At 41.4% G+C, this 16,598-nt stretch overlaps 1 protein-coding gene across 2 annotated transcripts in view; it reads right to left on the bottom strand.

The window, feature by feature from the left end:
- The window catches only part of POLR3B (RNA polymerase III subunit B), a 115,995-nt gene that overhangs the window by 1,846 nt on the left and 97,551 nt on the right, over positions 1–16,598 (bottom strand). For both annotated transcript variants that reach the window (XM_086401144.1, XM_086401143.1), the window contains 4 exons: positions 11,459–11,562; positions 10,739–10,905; positions 5,898–6,011; positions 4,342–4,515 (listed from right to left, as the gene is read on the bottom strand). In XM_086401144.1, coding sequence (XP_086257270.1) covers positions 4,342–4,515; positions 5,898–6,011; positions 10,739–10,905; positions 11,459–11,562 — 559 coding nt within the window. The remainder of the gene's footprint in view (positions 1–4,341; positions 4,516–5,897; positions 6,012–10,738; positions 10,906–11,458; positions 11,563–16,598) is intronic.

Raw genomic sequence — 16,598 nt, 5'->3', positions numbered from 1 at the left:
GGCTTAGAAGAGTCAGTGCTGACTGGGGGCTGGAGGGAGATTCCTTAGTGATGGAGATTCCTTAGTGATGGGCAGAACAGAGCAGTAAGACAACGTGTGTTAAACATGTAGAGGTGTGTGTCATTTCACTGAGTAAGCACAAAAGTGGCACAAGAATGTTCATGGTCAAACTGGTTATAACGGCATAAAGCTAGAACTCACATGTCCAATAAATTACTGGTTCTGTGATTACAGGACATTTATGCAGAAGAACCCTGTGCAGCCAGATCCAGATTAGTGAAATGTAAAGGTGATCAGGACACAGTGTGGAGTGAAAAAGCAGTCTACTCAACAGTGTGATTACATGGGGGGGTTCTCAGATGGGTTTCAGTAAATGTATGAAGCTTTCAAAATCATCTGTAACCAGATTTTCTGGTGTATATAATTTTCTTTTTATGCTATTATCAGAATCTCAAAGGGGTTCATGATTTAAAGTAAAAAAGGGTACAGACTATTGGGAGAAGGAAATGGCAACCCACTCCAGTGTTCTTGCCTAGAGAATCCCATGGACAGAGGAGACCGGTGGGCTACAGTCCATGAGTTGGACATGACTTAGCAACTAAACCACAGAACAACTGGCAAACAGAAATGTCCCCAAAGGGTCACTAAAATGTTGACAGTGGTCATCTGTGGGTGGCAGGAATTTGTATTGTCACAAACGTGACAATTTTTTCTATATATATGTATTTTTTACAAATGAATATAATAAAAATATTCAGGGGTCATTTTTGCCATCAGTAAAATAAAGCTTTATTAATTTTAGAAAAGCATTAAGGCTGAGAATTTGAACAAGATGGTGGGTGACTATGCAGATATGAACTTTACAAGGAGAGGTGGAGGGAAAAAGGACAAGCCACGATGGACCCATGCCCAGGTCCCCACCAGGGGACCTGCAGAGACCTTAACAAGCACTGTGGAGATCTGATTCCATCAACACTAATAATAGGAACATTATGGATGACTTTTTCCTAAAAGACTACCTAAAGACCTCCTTAATGCATTACAGTTTATGAATTATGTTTTTAAATGTGCCTGGGTTGATCTAATTTATTCAGGAATCATGTTCATGCTTTAACTAAACTGGAGAAATGGATTTAACTGGGGGAATGTCTTGCTGATTCTCCTGACCAGTACATTATCCTGTGACTTCAATCCAAGCTCATCTGTTTAAAGTTTCCATATGTGCTGATTCATAATCCAGAAAGTCCACTAATCTTCTCTATTATTAAATATTTCTCATCATTTAAGATGTTCCAGTGCATACATACATGCATAAATATATACAGATAAAACATACACATATATACAGATAAAACACACATAAATAAAAATATATAATGTTTTACCCTATTTCTGAAAGAGTTCCAAAGGAAGAGACTTGACCCAAACAACAAGAAAAGAAACTGATTTTTTAAGGCGAAGGCAGTGGAAGGAGGCTGTGGCTTCACATGAGGAATGACTGTCCAGTAAAATATCCTCTACGAGCTAATTATCCGAATAGGGATTTTCTTTTCTCGGCAGTTTTCCTCTCTTTTGTGACTTACGCCCTCCGTGTCTTCTGCAGAACAACAGTCTTGCTGTAAACATCCCCATAGCAATGCCTTACTAATGTGCAAATCACTGACAAAAGGCCAGTTTCAAGGTTCTGAACTGCTCTAATTACTCAGCCTCCATTGTGCTGTTCATTAAAGAGCGACTTCCTCCAACAAATGCCCCGTGCTCCCTCCCACACAACCCAGCGCGCCTGATCAGGTAAGGACGGGAAAATGACAGCATCATTAGGCCCCTCTGCTAGGAAGCAGCGGAAGGAGGGTGCCAGACTCCCAGAGTGGGTAAGGATTTTATTTTTTTATGTTGGACACAAGGGTTGAGTGGTCTGTAAGCAGGCTACTCAAAATCAGACCTATGCATATCTATGTCTGTTTAATTACAGTAAAGACCCTTAAACTGTATAACCTGAGTTAGTCCTCTTTCAAGGGATTTCAAATACAATACACATTGAACACATGAGCTTCAAAATCAGGCACTGCCATCAAACAAACGATCAGCAGCAAAGGAGATGAGAATTTAACAGAAGAACGAGGATATCAGCCACAGCTTATGTGAGTTTCCCCGAGTATTCAGCGGAAGACAGGGGAAGGTTTTCAAAGTATGTGAATGAAGCTCATCTACTGCTTCCGTTCTTTTTTGCTCTTTCTCTTCCCTGTCACACACACACTCTCTTTCTTCTTTGAGTGGGAGGCACAGGAGGGAATGTGGGGAGAATGGAGAAGAAAAGGAAACTCTGAAGTCTCATGATCCCTGTTCTTAATAAAATGATTCCTCTGCACCATCTTTTCAAAATAAATTACTTTGAGATCCTTGCGCCAGAGGATGGCTGTCTACGAGCCAGGAGGTAGGCCTTCTCCAGACAGCACATCTGCTGATACCTTGATCTTGAACTTCCCTGCCTCCATATATATGAGAAATACGTGCTTGTAGTTTAAGCTTATAAAAAAAAAATCCTTGCACCAAATTAGAAGACTTAAGCATAGTAAAACTAGTTCCAGGCATCTTGCTATTACACATTTTGTTGGTGTGTTACACAGCCAGAACAATAAAAAGCAAACTCAATATGCATTTCAAAAGACAAACAGACATCTCAGAATTGAAACCCCCCTCATGTCACTGATAAAGCAATGCCCAGGCTTATGCTTAGAATACTGTCGCCTCCTCTCTGCCATCGTGTGAAAGGAACAAAGTGCAAACAGCCACCTCTTGTGTTGGGTTTTTAATATGAAATGATTTCTTCACAGATAAGAAGAAACAGACGACTCCTTCTCAACTATTTTACACCAAAAAAAAAAAAAAATCATTAACTGGCTAAAGGGTTTTGTCGTGTAACTAGCAAGGTATATACACTGTGTTCAAAGAAGTTCACTCATTCCAACTCTTGATTTGCTTTCATTCACCAAGAAACTGGCAGCGACAGATGGCAAAAAGTTGGGGTTCTCTCTGGAAGGAGGCTCTGAAGGGGGACTCAGTGGGGGAAGGGGCTCTGCGAGGGTGGGTGAGGGAGTTGAGGCTATTTCCTGTCCCACAGCATCTGCCTTATACCCTGCTAGACCTCATCTCTGGCAGAAGAGTGAGTAAACACCAGGGAACTGCTGGTTCTCCTGCCTGCAGGGGTATTTCAGGGCTCTGGATCATGACTAACCTAAGGAGAGCAGCTGCTCTTCAGTGGTGGAGTAGAACCAGTATAAGGAGGAAAACAAGCACAAACAAAAAATACGGAGTATCATCTTTTAACTGGCCTGTGTACTGAACTCAACACAGAAATTACAAAGTTTATGAATTATGCAATTTATCTATGGATAATCCTAAGCAATTATATTTGATTTAGCATCAAAAAGGTCCCAGGCTGGAGAAGTAGAGGTGGAGTTAGAATGAGCTAGAAGACAAGCTCCCTGTGAGCAGCCATTCATCTGTCCTATTCACCACTATAACTCTGGGGCCTAGAACAGTGTCTGGCATGTAGCTGATTCTTACTCAACGTTTGTTGAGTGAAAAACCGAGACAGACGTGGTCTCTGACTTCAGGGAATTCACAGGCCAAATGTAAAGCAGAGAGGGTACAGACAAGGTCCAGGCTCTGCCACCAATTTGCTATAAGAGCTGGGGCAACATACCTGGTTCTTTGGGTTTGAGGTTAAACAAGGGCATTTGACACGGTCTTCTATTGAAGGATACTAGTTAAAATATGCTATAATTCTGAATCTGCTAGTATTTACAGATGAATAGTATTATAAAAACAGAGAAGGCGATGGCACCCCACTCTAGTACTCTTGCCTGGAAAATCCCATGGATGGAGGATACTGGTGGGCTGTAGTCCATGGGGTCGCTAAGAGTCGGACACCACTGAGCGACTTCATTTTCACTTTCTTGCATTGGAGAAGGAAATGGCAACTCACTCCAGTGTTCTTGCCTATAGAATCGTGGGGACGGGGGAGCCTGGTGGGCTGCCGTCTATGGGGTCGCACAGAGTCGGACACGACTGATTTAGCAGTAGCAGCAGCAGTGTTATAAAAGGTACTTGAGATAACATTAAAAAGAAGACAAAGTCTCCTTGGGAGTTTAAACTGTAGTGGTCGTAGAGAGCAGAACATCAGGCAGACAAACTAAGCATGTACATACAGAATCCTGAATTCCGGAATGCCTGGATAGGGAAGGCTGCAGAATATGTGGGGAAGATGCAGGGTGAAACACTGAGCTGTGATTTAAGAGGCGAGGGATGCGGTGCGAGAGACATGTGGTATCCACTTACCAGCCAGAGTACCCCAGAAGTCCGCATTGCCCACAGACATCAACCTCAAAGGCGTCACTTGAAATCATTAGTCTCTCTAGTAAAAGCATACTGGCTCCATAACCGATTAAACAGTCACGTTCCATTTCTCCAAGACGCAAACCACCATCGCGAGATCGACCTTCAGTGGGTTGCCTTTGGAACAAGTCAGACAAATGTGTTTGTACTAAACAAAGAGGCAGCATCACATGCTGGCTAAAAGCACAGGCTACAGAGCAGGGCTCACCTGGATTCAAACTGCTTCTATTTTTTAAAATTAATTTCCTATTGGTGTATAGTTGCTTTATAGTGTTGTGTTAGTTTCTGCTGTACAGCAAAGTGAATCAGCTATATATATACCTATATCCACTTGTTTTCGGATTTCCTTCCCAGTTAGGTCACTACAGATCACTGAATAGAGATCCTTGTGTGATACAGTAGGTTCTCATTAGTTATCTATTTTATACAATCCCAATCTCCCAATTCATCCCACCCTCTCCTTCCTTGGTATCCATAAATTTGTTCTCTACATCTATGACTCTGTTTCTGCTTTGTAAATAAGCCCATCTATACCATTTTTCTAGATTCCACATGTAAGTGATATTGTATGGTATTTGTCAAACTGCTTGTAGACAGTGACCAAAAGCATGCTGCTCAGCCTCTCAGTCTCATTTGTAAAAATGCATGTAAGACAATCTAGCCCAAAGAGCCTTCAATGAGAACAGACGTAACCCGAGTGGCTGCTAATATTATTATTAGATGGAAATAATAATTACACAAGCTTCTGTGATATAACAGTTAAGTTAAAATATAATCACATAAAACAGCAGTGTTAGCATTACTATCGCCATCACTATCATCATTATCAGCACTGTATAGTCGTCAAATCAGGGGAGAAAGTCTTTTGAGTATTTTCAAAGATGTCTCAGTTCTCTGTTATTTAAAAATAGAAAAACTAAAAAGAAAAAAAAATAAATAAATAAAAATAGAAAAACTAAGCAGAACACACTATGGAAGAAACCTGGGTCCCCAATAGCTACTGCCAGGGCTCCAGAGAGGAGCTTTACTACCAAGATATAAATTAAACATGGGAAGAAGCAGAGAGTTTTCTATAAAACTTGGAATAGATCAGGAATCCCCCGGAAGGATGGAGTTCTGAGCCAGATGGGAGGTTCCCCAGAGACTGGGAAGGTTGTGTGTGTCCCACTCAGGCCGTTCCTTCTTGTGTGAGAACTGGCCCCCTAAATGGACTTCCTGTGGTTTACGTATCTGCTGGGCTTGAGAATACTTTAAAAGGTTAGGGACCCAAGCCCCAACTGGTACAGGATAAATGACTTTGTTAGGAGATTACTGGCAAGACCTTCCATGGGTTTGCTTACCTATGAACTGATTTTCAATTGGTGGCTATTTTCTCACTTTAATCAGACATGTGAATTTTGTTGATGCCTACCTAACACCCTAAATTTTGACATCTGCCTACTGCTACATCCAAGAAATGCAACGTGGACTTGACTACATTATAAATGCTCTTCTCTTACCTGGTAAGGACAGCTCGTGGTCCCCGGGCCCGGGCATGCATCTTATCAAGCACCATATGTTTCAGTTTCTGATAGTACACAGGGCCAAAATAGATGTACGCTTCCAAGGGCTCACTGCAAGAAAGGCCAGAGTTTTAGGTTAAGGAACTAAGTCTGGGCTCACAAGAGACAACCTTTTTTAGGAATCATCACTGGCAGGTCCTAATCTGTTTTTTGAATGAGTTTATGACTGAATGAATGGGCAAGAGAGTGACTTTCAGACTGCAGTAAACAAAATGCTAGAACTGAAAATAGAAAAGTACCACAGATGCAATAAAAGATATACTGTTTGATTATAAATAAAAATTTATGAACACTGTGTGCATGTATCTCTTCAAATTAGGGTTTTTGGTTTTTTGGATATACAACCTGGAATGGAATTCCTGAGTCATATGGTAGTTTTTATTTTTTGCTTTTTCAGAAATCTCCATACTGTTTTCACAGTGGCTGCACCAATTTACATTCCCACCAACAGTGTACAAGGGGTCCCTTTTCTCCACATCCTCTCCAACATTTGTTATTTTTGTTCTTTTTGATGATAGCCATTCTGACAGGTGTGAGGTGGTATCTCATTGTGGTTTTGATCTGCATTTCCGATAACTAGCAATGCTGAATATCTTTTCATGTGCCTGTTGGCCATCTGCATGTCCTCTTTGGAGAAAGTCTATTCAGTTCTTCTATCCAGTTCTTAATTAGGTTGTTTTTTTAATGTTGAGCCATATGAGCTGTTTTTATGTATTGGATATTAACCCCATCCACTTTTCAGTCTTATCATTTGCAAATATCTTCTCCCATGCATTAGATTATCTTTTTGTTTTATTGATGTTTCTTTTGCTGTGCAAAAGCTTTTCAGTTTAATTAGGTCCTATTTGCTTATTTTTGCTTTTGTATCCTTTGCTTTAGGAGATGGATAAAAAAAATATTGCTGCAATTTATGTCAAAGAGTATTCTGCCTATGTTTTTTTCTTGAAGTTTTATAGTATCTAGTCCTGCATTTCAGTCTTTCATCCATTTTAAGTTTGTTTTTGTGTATGGTGTTAGAGTTTGTTCTAATTTCATTCTTTTACATGTAGCTGTCCAGTTTTCCCAGCACCACGTATTGAAAAGACTGTCTTTTCTCCACCGTATATTCTTGCCTCCTTTGTCACAGATTAATTAACCATAGTGTGTGGGCTTATTTCTGGGATTTCTATCCTGTTCCATTGATCTGTTTGTTTTTATGCCAGTACCATCCTGTTTTGATTACTATAGCTTTGTAGTACAGTCTGAAGTTAGGGAGAGTGATTCCTCCAGCTCTACTCTTCTTTCTCAAGATTGTTTTGGCTCTTTGGGGTCTTTTGTGTTTCCATACAACATTTAAAAATTATTTACAATCACCAAGGTATGGAAGCAATCTTAAGTGTCCATCAACAGATGAGTGGATAAAGAAGATGTGGTATATCTATATGATGGAACGCTACTCAGGCATAAAGAAGAATGACATTTTGCCGTTTGCAGCAACATAGGTGAACTTGCAGGGCCTTATGCTAAGTGAAAAAGCCAGAGAAAGTCTAATACCATATGATGTCACTTATATGTGGAATCTAAAAATTATAGCAAATTAGTAAATAAAACAAAAAAGAACCAGACTCATAAATAACGAACTACTGGTTACCAGTGGGGAAAGGGAAGCAAAAGGGGCAGTATAGGGGTAGGAGAAAAAGGGTTATTATGGGATTATATGAAACCATGTGGGAAACTTTTGAAAATCATAAAGCACTATAAAATGAAGAGTCTTTCATTCAATTAAAAAGAATAGTGAAAAAAATGTAAACAGGTTGTGAAAGAGTGTATATAGGACAACCCCTCTTTCACGGTTGCCACCCTTGTCAAGTCACCTTCCTTTCTTGCCTGGACCACTGCAGACAATCCTCTGATCTGTCTCTCTGCTTCTACTCTTATCTCTTAACAATCAATATATTCTTTACACAATAAGCCAGAGTGATTCCTTCTAAAACAGAGCTCACAGCAGGTCATTCTTCTGCTCTAAATTCCCAGTGGTTTCCCATTACATTCAGAATCTGTATCACCCAAACTGTGTATCATGGCCACAAGGTCTAACACAAGCTGGTTCCTGTCCACCTGACTCATTTTCTACTCCCTCTCCCCACCATGCAACTCTACTTGAGCAACACTGGCTTCTTCACTGCTCCTCAAATGTAGCATGCCTGTCTGCTTCAGGGCCTTTGCACTCACTGTCCCCTCTGCCTGAAACATTCTTCACCAGGTACTCATGTGGCTCTGTCAAATATGCCACCTCTTCAGAGAGATGCACCCTGATGGGGTCCTCCTTGCACCCCAGCATCACAGTGCCACGGCACTGTCTCAGCTCTCACCTAGGTTATATTTTGTCCAGAGTATTTGTCACTGTTTGGTATTAAAATATACATTTGGTATTTCCCTGATTATCGCCTCTTTTCCCCAGGAGAAGTAAACTCTGCAGGATAAGCACTTCATCTCTTTGTCACTGTGGTCCCTGCACTAATGACTCTGCCTGGCACACAACTGGTACTTGGTCAACATGTGTCACATGGCTGACTCATGAGCCTTTAGAAAAGGTGTACTAAGAGTTTCAAAAGAGAGTGAATATTTAAATGCTTTGACAGTAGAAAGCTTTTTTCTTCAGTTTGGAGCAAGAGCAGCCAGAAAGATGCCTTTAAAAACATGTTTAACTGCCCCAGAACTTCTTCCTCAAAAGAAAGGAAGCATCTAGTATGTTCCATCTAACTCATGACTTAATCCATAACTCAGTCCAGGGAGGGAGAGACTGTCTTCCCTCTGTTTAAGATGAAGAAATAGGCACAGAGGGCTAAATAAGAGCTGGTGAGTGGTACAGTGACTCAAATTCAGGGCTTTCCCTACTAAGTAAATTTTGGGCCACAGCCTGATGCAAGAGTGGAAAGAGCAAAGAAAACAAAAGACACAGCAGAGAGGACACAAAAGCACCTGCCCCTGCTTGCGTGGTACACATCTTACAGTGCTTTCCGCACCACTAGCAAAGACTTTTGCATCTATCAAGCCATTCTGCTGGCTTAAGTACAGCCAGACTCTTGGAAGACACAGTAGAGTGAAAGGCTCAATGGACAGGGTGTCAGGAGACACTATTCTCACCCTAAGCCTGTCACAAAGTAATTGCATGATCTCTCTATCTCAGTTTTCTTATTTGTACAAGGGGGTCACAATGACCCCCTTTCTTTCCAGCTTTTAATAATAAATGATTCTATTTCTCCACTGTATGGCTCTTCATGGTAGAATTTCTGGAACTCTGTCACCTAATGCCATTCTATCATTAACTGAATAAAGCCATATGCAATTTTTCCTCTTAACTATGCTCAGAAATACGACAAGAGATGAAAGCTGGTGGGTGAATATGTTTGTAAGTCCTGTGTGGAACTTTCAACTAACAAGCTAAAACAGTGTTTCTCAAACTTTGCCACTGAGATGAATGGCTTGGCTGGAGGCACTGGAGAAGGTGGTGTAGACATAGTCTACAGTTTTGTTCACAGGAAGCAGGGCACAACCCATTCAAATCTTCCAGTAAAATTATGTTCAGAAGGTCCGCCAAATTGAGTTACCAGTTCTGCACACCTTCTGGTCAACTACTGCGTTATTTCTGGATGAGAAGCAAAGCGTAAAACGATCAGTTGAGCAATGACAACTTTTCTTTTGAAATGGACCTTAGCTATTTCACTGAATCATTTTTGAAATGGACCACCACTTTTTTCCTGTAATGTGATTTTCTATAATATCTCAACCATGATACACCTAAAGAAATTCACATTATTACAGTCTGGGTAGATCATTTGAGAAAGTAATCTCTATCTTTTAATGTCTAGTAACAAATCTCAATGGTCAGATGCACAGGTCAGGGACCATGTCTATTCTGTTCACTGTTATATACTTAGGTGTTTAACACGCTGTTGGAGAATCAATGTGCAAACATTAGGCCTCAGGCTATCTGTCAGAGCACAAAATACCTGAAATTCATCATAGAAGTACAGAGAAAGGTCAACAGTTAAGAGACTTTGTATTATACACAATTGATGTGTTGTTTAAAAGTTGTGTAGTAATCCTAGTAAATAAGATCTTTTCTACTTTTTAAATGAGAACCTCCTCAGCAAAACAGCATTCCTGAATTTACCAGTTTTTTAATTAAAAAAAATTATTTATTTGTTTATATTTTTGGCTGTGCTGGATCTGTGTTGCTATGTAGGCTTTTCTCTAGTTGCAGCAAGCAGGTAGGGGCTACTCTTTCCTGCAGTGGGCAGGCTTCTCTCATTGCAGAGCACAGGCTTCAGTAACTGCGGCGCGAGGGCTCAGCAGCTGCAGCTTCCAGGACCTAGAGCACAGGCTCAATAGTTGTGGCACGTGGGCTTAGTTGCTCCGAGGCATGTGGGGTCTTCCCCGAGCAGGGATCAAATCTGTGTCTCTTGCATTGGCAGGCAAATTCTTTACCACTGAGCCACCCAGGAAGCCCTAGTTTTCTAAATTCAAACTTGTCTTCTCTCCGGTTCCCCAGTTTAACTGAGATATAATTCACATACAACATCAGGAACAGTATACAGAGTGCTGACGTGAGACACACATGTTGTAAAGTCATGACCACCAGAGCTTAGCTGCCACATCCAGCACCAACCTGGATTTTCTTGTTTCAGATTTCTTTAAAAAGTCCAGCTGTATATTTTAAGGGTTCTTAAGTCTTATCAGACTTTTACTTTAATAAAATCATGCTTTTCCTTTAAGATGTGTAAACACACACTCACCCTGTGATGCCAGATGTAACGTAGTCTTTCCCTAAGTAGTTATAACCGTGGCGGACGAGGTCCTCACACACATCTTTCACTTTACTGCCTCCAAACGCGGTGCCATAGTGGAATCTGCCATCTAACACGCCGGCCTTGCCTGCCAACAGCTCGATTAGCTTTCCCACCTGCGTGATGTGAACAGATTTAAGTAAGCACCTTCCTGTGGTGCAGGAATTCTGTTGGTTTATTTAGCTCTGGCCTTCCTTCCCCACAAAGATTATGAGACTATTACGCTTAGTAACAGTGACAAATTAAGAGCAGCAAATATTTACCCTCTCTTACTGTGACCTAAGTTTATGCCTCCAAAACCCCAATGGGATAGATACTATTATCTCCCTCTGTTAGCACACAAGGAAACTGAAGACCAAGGGGTTAAGCGACTTTGAAGTCCCAAGGCTGGTCAGTGGTGGAGCCAGGCTGACCAATGACAACCACGGAGAGGGAGATGCATTAGGTTTGATATGACGGACTCTTTTGCTGGGGAGTAATTTCGTCACTCAGAAGACTGCCATTGAAGAACAGCCCAGGCCTCTCCACCTCCCCTTGTTAGACCAGCCCACCTGGTCAGGAACCTATTTTTGCTCAACGGCCCTTTCTGAAAATCAGTTTCAGGGTCCCGTCTCTTCCAACTGCCTTGCCCTCTTCCTTAAAAGCAACGTCTCTGAAAAACGGACTGACCGTCATTCGAGATGGGAAGCCATGGGGGTTCATGATGATGTCCGGACAGATGCCAGAGTCACAGAATGGCATGTCTTCCTGAGGGACGATCAAGCCGCAGACACCTGGGGGAGAGAAGATTTCGGGCCGCGTACAGCCAGTCGGCAGGAAGGAAGAGCACAGAACTGAACCGGGATCTCCTCATTGCCATTTCTATCTCTGGTGCTCTCAAACCTTCTCCGTGGTCTCTATCAGGAGTTAACAAAAGCAATTTCTAACTGCCCTGCTAGACAAATGGTTCGAAACAACTGTCCCGGCGGGAAGGCCCTGCAGCCTGCGGACTGGCCTGCTGGCACAACACACAGCGTGCCGTCGGCTACCGGCCCAGCCTCTCCAGCCACGGAGAGGGGAGAGCAGTCCTGGCCCCGTCAGGAGCCCTGAAGCTGCAGGTCAGCAGCGGCCTCGCTCTGCGTCACCAGCTCCTGATGTGCCGTACCCAGGTCCCAGGAATGCGAGTTCTCTGACCACCAAACACAGAGAGCTGACTGAGCGAGGGGTGTGTTTAAATTGTGGTTTTAAAACCTGGGACAAGGAGTACTTGTGCGTGGCCGATGTGCTGACGGGTCTACCCACTGGCTGCTGAGCCCTTGGCTTGCGGGGCCGGTTTCTGCCCCGGCTCCCCTGGCTTTCCCTAAGCTGCCCTAAGGAATTGTAATTCCTATAGTTGACAGCGCATCAGAAAAGGGACCTCAGATTGAAGTGTGAAGCTAAACAAGAAAATTAAATGCCAAATTATTCTTGGAAGAAAAGGCTAGAGTTAGACATGAAATTCTAAGCATGAAAACAAAATCCCACCAACTCTCTGCACTCTACTGATAGTCTCTTAAATTGGTTGTACTTTATTAATCCCTAAATATTATTCTAATCTGTAGAGTTAAAAATCTAACTTATAAAATCTTACCACTTAAATAATTTTAAATTCCTCTGACTTCTTTGTTGATAGGAGGAATACAAGAGTACAATTTAGACTGCTAACCACAATCTACAAAATTCAGAATTAGAAAGCTAGTGTACAATGGCATTGGGGCAAGAAAAAGTGCTTTAATATTTCAAAATATGAAATTTATTTTCCTTTGTACACAAAGCTATCAACCATCTGCATCTATTAAAAAGAAACTGTCCTCAAAGAAACGTTTCTTTCCTCAGTTTGGTTTCTACATAATTACTCAAACTATTTCAAAAGAGATTTTTTTTGGGTGACATGTTATAAACACCAAGACCTGAAATCTAAAGAAAAAGAGCACCATTTATCTATTTGACATCAGTTATCAATATTCAGATTTCCAGTCACTGCCAACAATAATGGTAATTAGGTTTATGAAGCTGAATTCTAGAGCATGTAGGTACTTTACTTGGCTTTTTGGTTGAAACTGTATTGTTTATCATAAAGAACATATGCTTTCCTACATCAAGCATAGAAACAGTCAGTTCACTTGACTGCAAATTCAGCTACAGTGTGTTAGAATTTAAATCAAGCAGAGTCTGTGACTCTCTTTTCTTCTCTCCAAAAATCCATCTTGTCTACACTGAAATTATCCGACAAAACACTGGGGCTACTGGGAAATCTACTCTGAAAGAGATCAAATTGTAAATCTAGGTGCAACCGACAACAACATTGTTTAGCAGTGAACAAAATGTTAAAAACAGCAATTCCTGCAGAGGCCAGTCCCAGGATGTGCTTGGGTGAGAATGTCACTTTGGCTGGTGAGGAGGTGAAGGGCTCGGCTACATCCCTTAAAAACAAAACCGAAGAAAAGCTTCAGCACCCCCTTCCACAGCAGTTCACAGGGGGATGCTGGCGTCGGCTCTAGGGGAAGCTGCCTCTTCGCCTGGTAGGAGAAGGTGGGAGTGAGGAGCAGGAGGTGCAGGAACCCCAGGCGGAAGCTGGACACACTCAGATTGGTGGAGGGTAAAGAAATACATGATTTGCATTCTGTATTCCCAGTCTTAGTGGACACGTTTCATCAAGCAAATTTAACTTCATTTTGTGATTAAAATGAAAGCAGTGCTCCCTCCCCTGAAATCTGAATCTCCAACAACTCTGCTTGAGATCTGATTAATATTTGGTAGAGAGCTTCCTTTCTTGGGAAGTTATTTTCTTACCAGCCCTTTTCTGACATTGCAATTTAAAAAAGTATTGGTTATGTAAGTCACTTACAGATTTTTTTTTTTTTTCATTCCGTAATAGGAACTGCTGGGGCCACATCTGAATCAAGGGCACCTGTAAGCCAAAAATTAAATCTTCGCTAACTTAAAATTACTTTAGGCTCTGAAAACCCTTTTATATGCCAAGATGGTTCCCATAGCAGACAGGCCTGTGTTGTTTGTTTTGTGTGAAAGTGAATGATAAAAGATCCATGAAATCGACACAGAAAGCCAGAACAGCAGAAAGAACTGAGGGCTCTCCATCATTGCGGCTTCTACCCTCTGCTGACTTGTGGAACAATGCGCGCTACACATCCAACTGCAGATCCAACACAGCTGTGCATTTCATTAGATGAAGAGCACTAGTGACACAAGTAAATAATTAACTTATTCTGGTCCGCTGACTGTGCTTATGAGACCAGTCATAGCTGACAGATTTTAATACGAGTTAACACAAAGAAACCATAATGAGCTTAGGAGTTAAAACAAAATATTTAGACAGGATTTGATGATCTCGAATCTCAAATGAGACAGATGATTTTTTTAAACTTTGTATTTTACTGAATTCATTAGGCGGTGGGGGAGAGAGTTCTCGATCTTAGAACCAGACTTTTCTTTCTTTTTTTTTTTTTTTAAAGGTATTTCTGTTTCAGAATTATTCAAATCTTTAATCAAAGCAGAAAGGTTTTTTTTTTTTTTCCTCTTATTTTTCAAATGAAAAATTAAAACTTTGGCTTCTCCAGGAACAGAGGCATAAAAATCTCCTCCGATATTTACAACTCTTTAAAGTTACTCTCCTTTAATACTAGTTTAAAAATGTAAATGATATGCAGTACGCTTCAGTGTGTTAACACTCTCCTGGATCCTTGAAAAGAGGATGGACTACAAATAAACCATATCTAATGGAAGCTGTTGTGAAACAATTACTGATTCATACCTTAAATGCTTACGCAGCATTTCAGATTTTAAAATAAAATTTCATCCCCTGGCTCATGCTGGTGTCTCAACCCCATTGTTTATAGCACAACTGCCTGGCAGTGAAATACAAATACACTAGTTTAACAGGCCTGGAACACTTAACACACTCACAGGGGCCAAGTGGGAATTAGACCACAGATGACACTACAGAACTTTTAACAGATGGAAACAGACAAGAGGGAGAAACTGGAACACAGAAAGTTAGAGCAGAAAAAGTCTACAGATACCCAGTCAATAAAATATTATTCCATCACCATCCATCTTAACATCAAGTTGTAAAGGTGAAGAACTTAGGGAGTCTCAAGAAGCTACAAGTCCGACTGCCAAGCCACACGGCAAAGGCAAGTGTGGGGACCCGCTGTCACGGCTCTCTATGTCACGGTCCAGATAGTGGAGGCTCTTACACCAATTTGTTATTTCTATTTCTGTGCCTTGCAGAACACCACATAAATCATTTTAAGAACAGGTTTACCCAGCAAAATTCCAGTTAATCTGACAAATCACTCTTAGAAAGTATTTCTAATTATAAACAGCAACTGAGTTGTTCAAAAGTCATTTGTAGATTAAAAAAAAAAAAAAAACTAGTCTTAATGTAATGGATCCATTTCAATCCAAACGGGGGTGGTGGCAGGGGGGAAAGAAAAGGTAAGAAAGTAAGAAAAAAGATATGGAAAAAATACTAAAGCATTACATTACCACACAGAGACAGAAAAGCAAGTAACAGCTGGCTAAAGACAAAAACTGAAATAACATCTTTAAGTTGCTATTTTTGGTGTGACTTTAACGTGCTGAGAACCAACTAGCAAAGGGTTTTTCTCTTGTTGACAGCCTGGTCTCCCCTTAAGATCATATTCTGCTTCACTTTTTAATTTTTAAAAATTTTATGCAGCAAGTCTACCTTCTAAATATAAATACTTTCGGATTAAATTTACCACTTTCAGGTTGCTACATATTTTTACTCTTTCTTTTCTGAGAAAAAAAGAGAGAATCATTTTCCTCTATTAACAGGCTGTGTGACAAGTGCTGTGATAGAGGTGGGAATATGAAGAGGTTTAAGACTTGGGTCCACTTCAGAGCTGCCCCGAGCAGAGTAGCCCAACTGAATGCTGACCATGAAAATACCTGGACCGGCTCAGCTCACCGCATTCTAATGCTCTAAGTGATGCAGAGCCGATCCTGCTGAAATAACACCGATCAGAGTCTACACTGCCAACTTTTACTCTCTGTGGGTACTGGTTAGACAAGGCTATTTATTCTGCACAGTTTCATACTCTGAGCACTAAGCGAAGGTGAAATGATGCTGCCATGCTTCTCTATTGGTCACAGTGCAGGAAGAGGCTTGGTGTTCGGGGAAGGTGTGATCACTGCCAAGCCCAGTATTAATGAGGTTCAGACATGGGGGCAGGGGGAGTGCCATCTATAAAAGGCTCATCACCCCTTGGACGCTGAGACCTGCGGAGGGCGGGGCATCGAGGAAGCAGGAGATCTTACTTTATCTCTGTGCTATTCAACCGATATTGTTACCTGGGGGGTAAAGCACCGCGTTCCAGGCAGCCTTAGTTGTTTGGTCTTTGGAATGGGAATAATTAGCATCTATCTCAGGAGGAAATTGTATTACAAAAACAGATGAGCTAATGTCTGAGAGGTACTTTCAGGTCCTCAGAGAAAGGCGGCAGCTAAACACAAGGAATTATTATTATATAAGAAACCTAATTACTCTCAGCAGGAAGCAAACTAGCAAGGCAAAGAAGACCAACTTAATGAATGGATGGAAGGGGCAGATGCAGTGGCACTAACTGTGGCTTAAGAGGCTGAAAGGCAGCTCCCTCCACTGGGCCGTGCAGATCATTTCACGAGATCAGGACGGTGTCTCGTAATAACTTAGGACTTCACAGGACCTGGGCTGCGGATTTCCAGGGCAGAGTAGCTTACTGCTGATGAATATGGTGCTAAATGGGGCCGAAGAAGCAGCAGGAAT

The sequence above is a fragment of the Bos grunniens genome, chromosome 5, assembly GCF_055505025.1.
Source record: "Bos grunniens cultivar Pamir isolate PY7600 chromosome 5, Bosgru_T2T1.0, whole genome shotgun sequence".
In the NCBI taxonomy this organism is placed as follows: domain Eukaryota; kingdom Metazoa; phylum Chordata; class Mammalia; order Artiodactyla; family Bovidae; genus Bos; species Bos grunniens.
The sequence above is the reverse complement of the archived record's forward strand: the minus strand, read 5'-3'. Positions and strand labels throughout refer to the sequence as shown.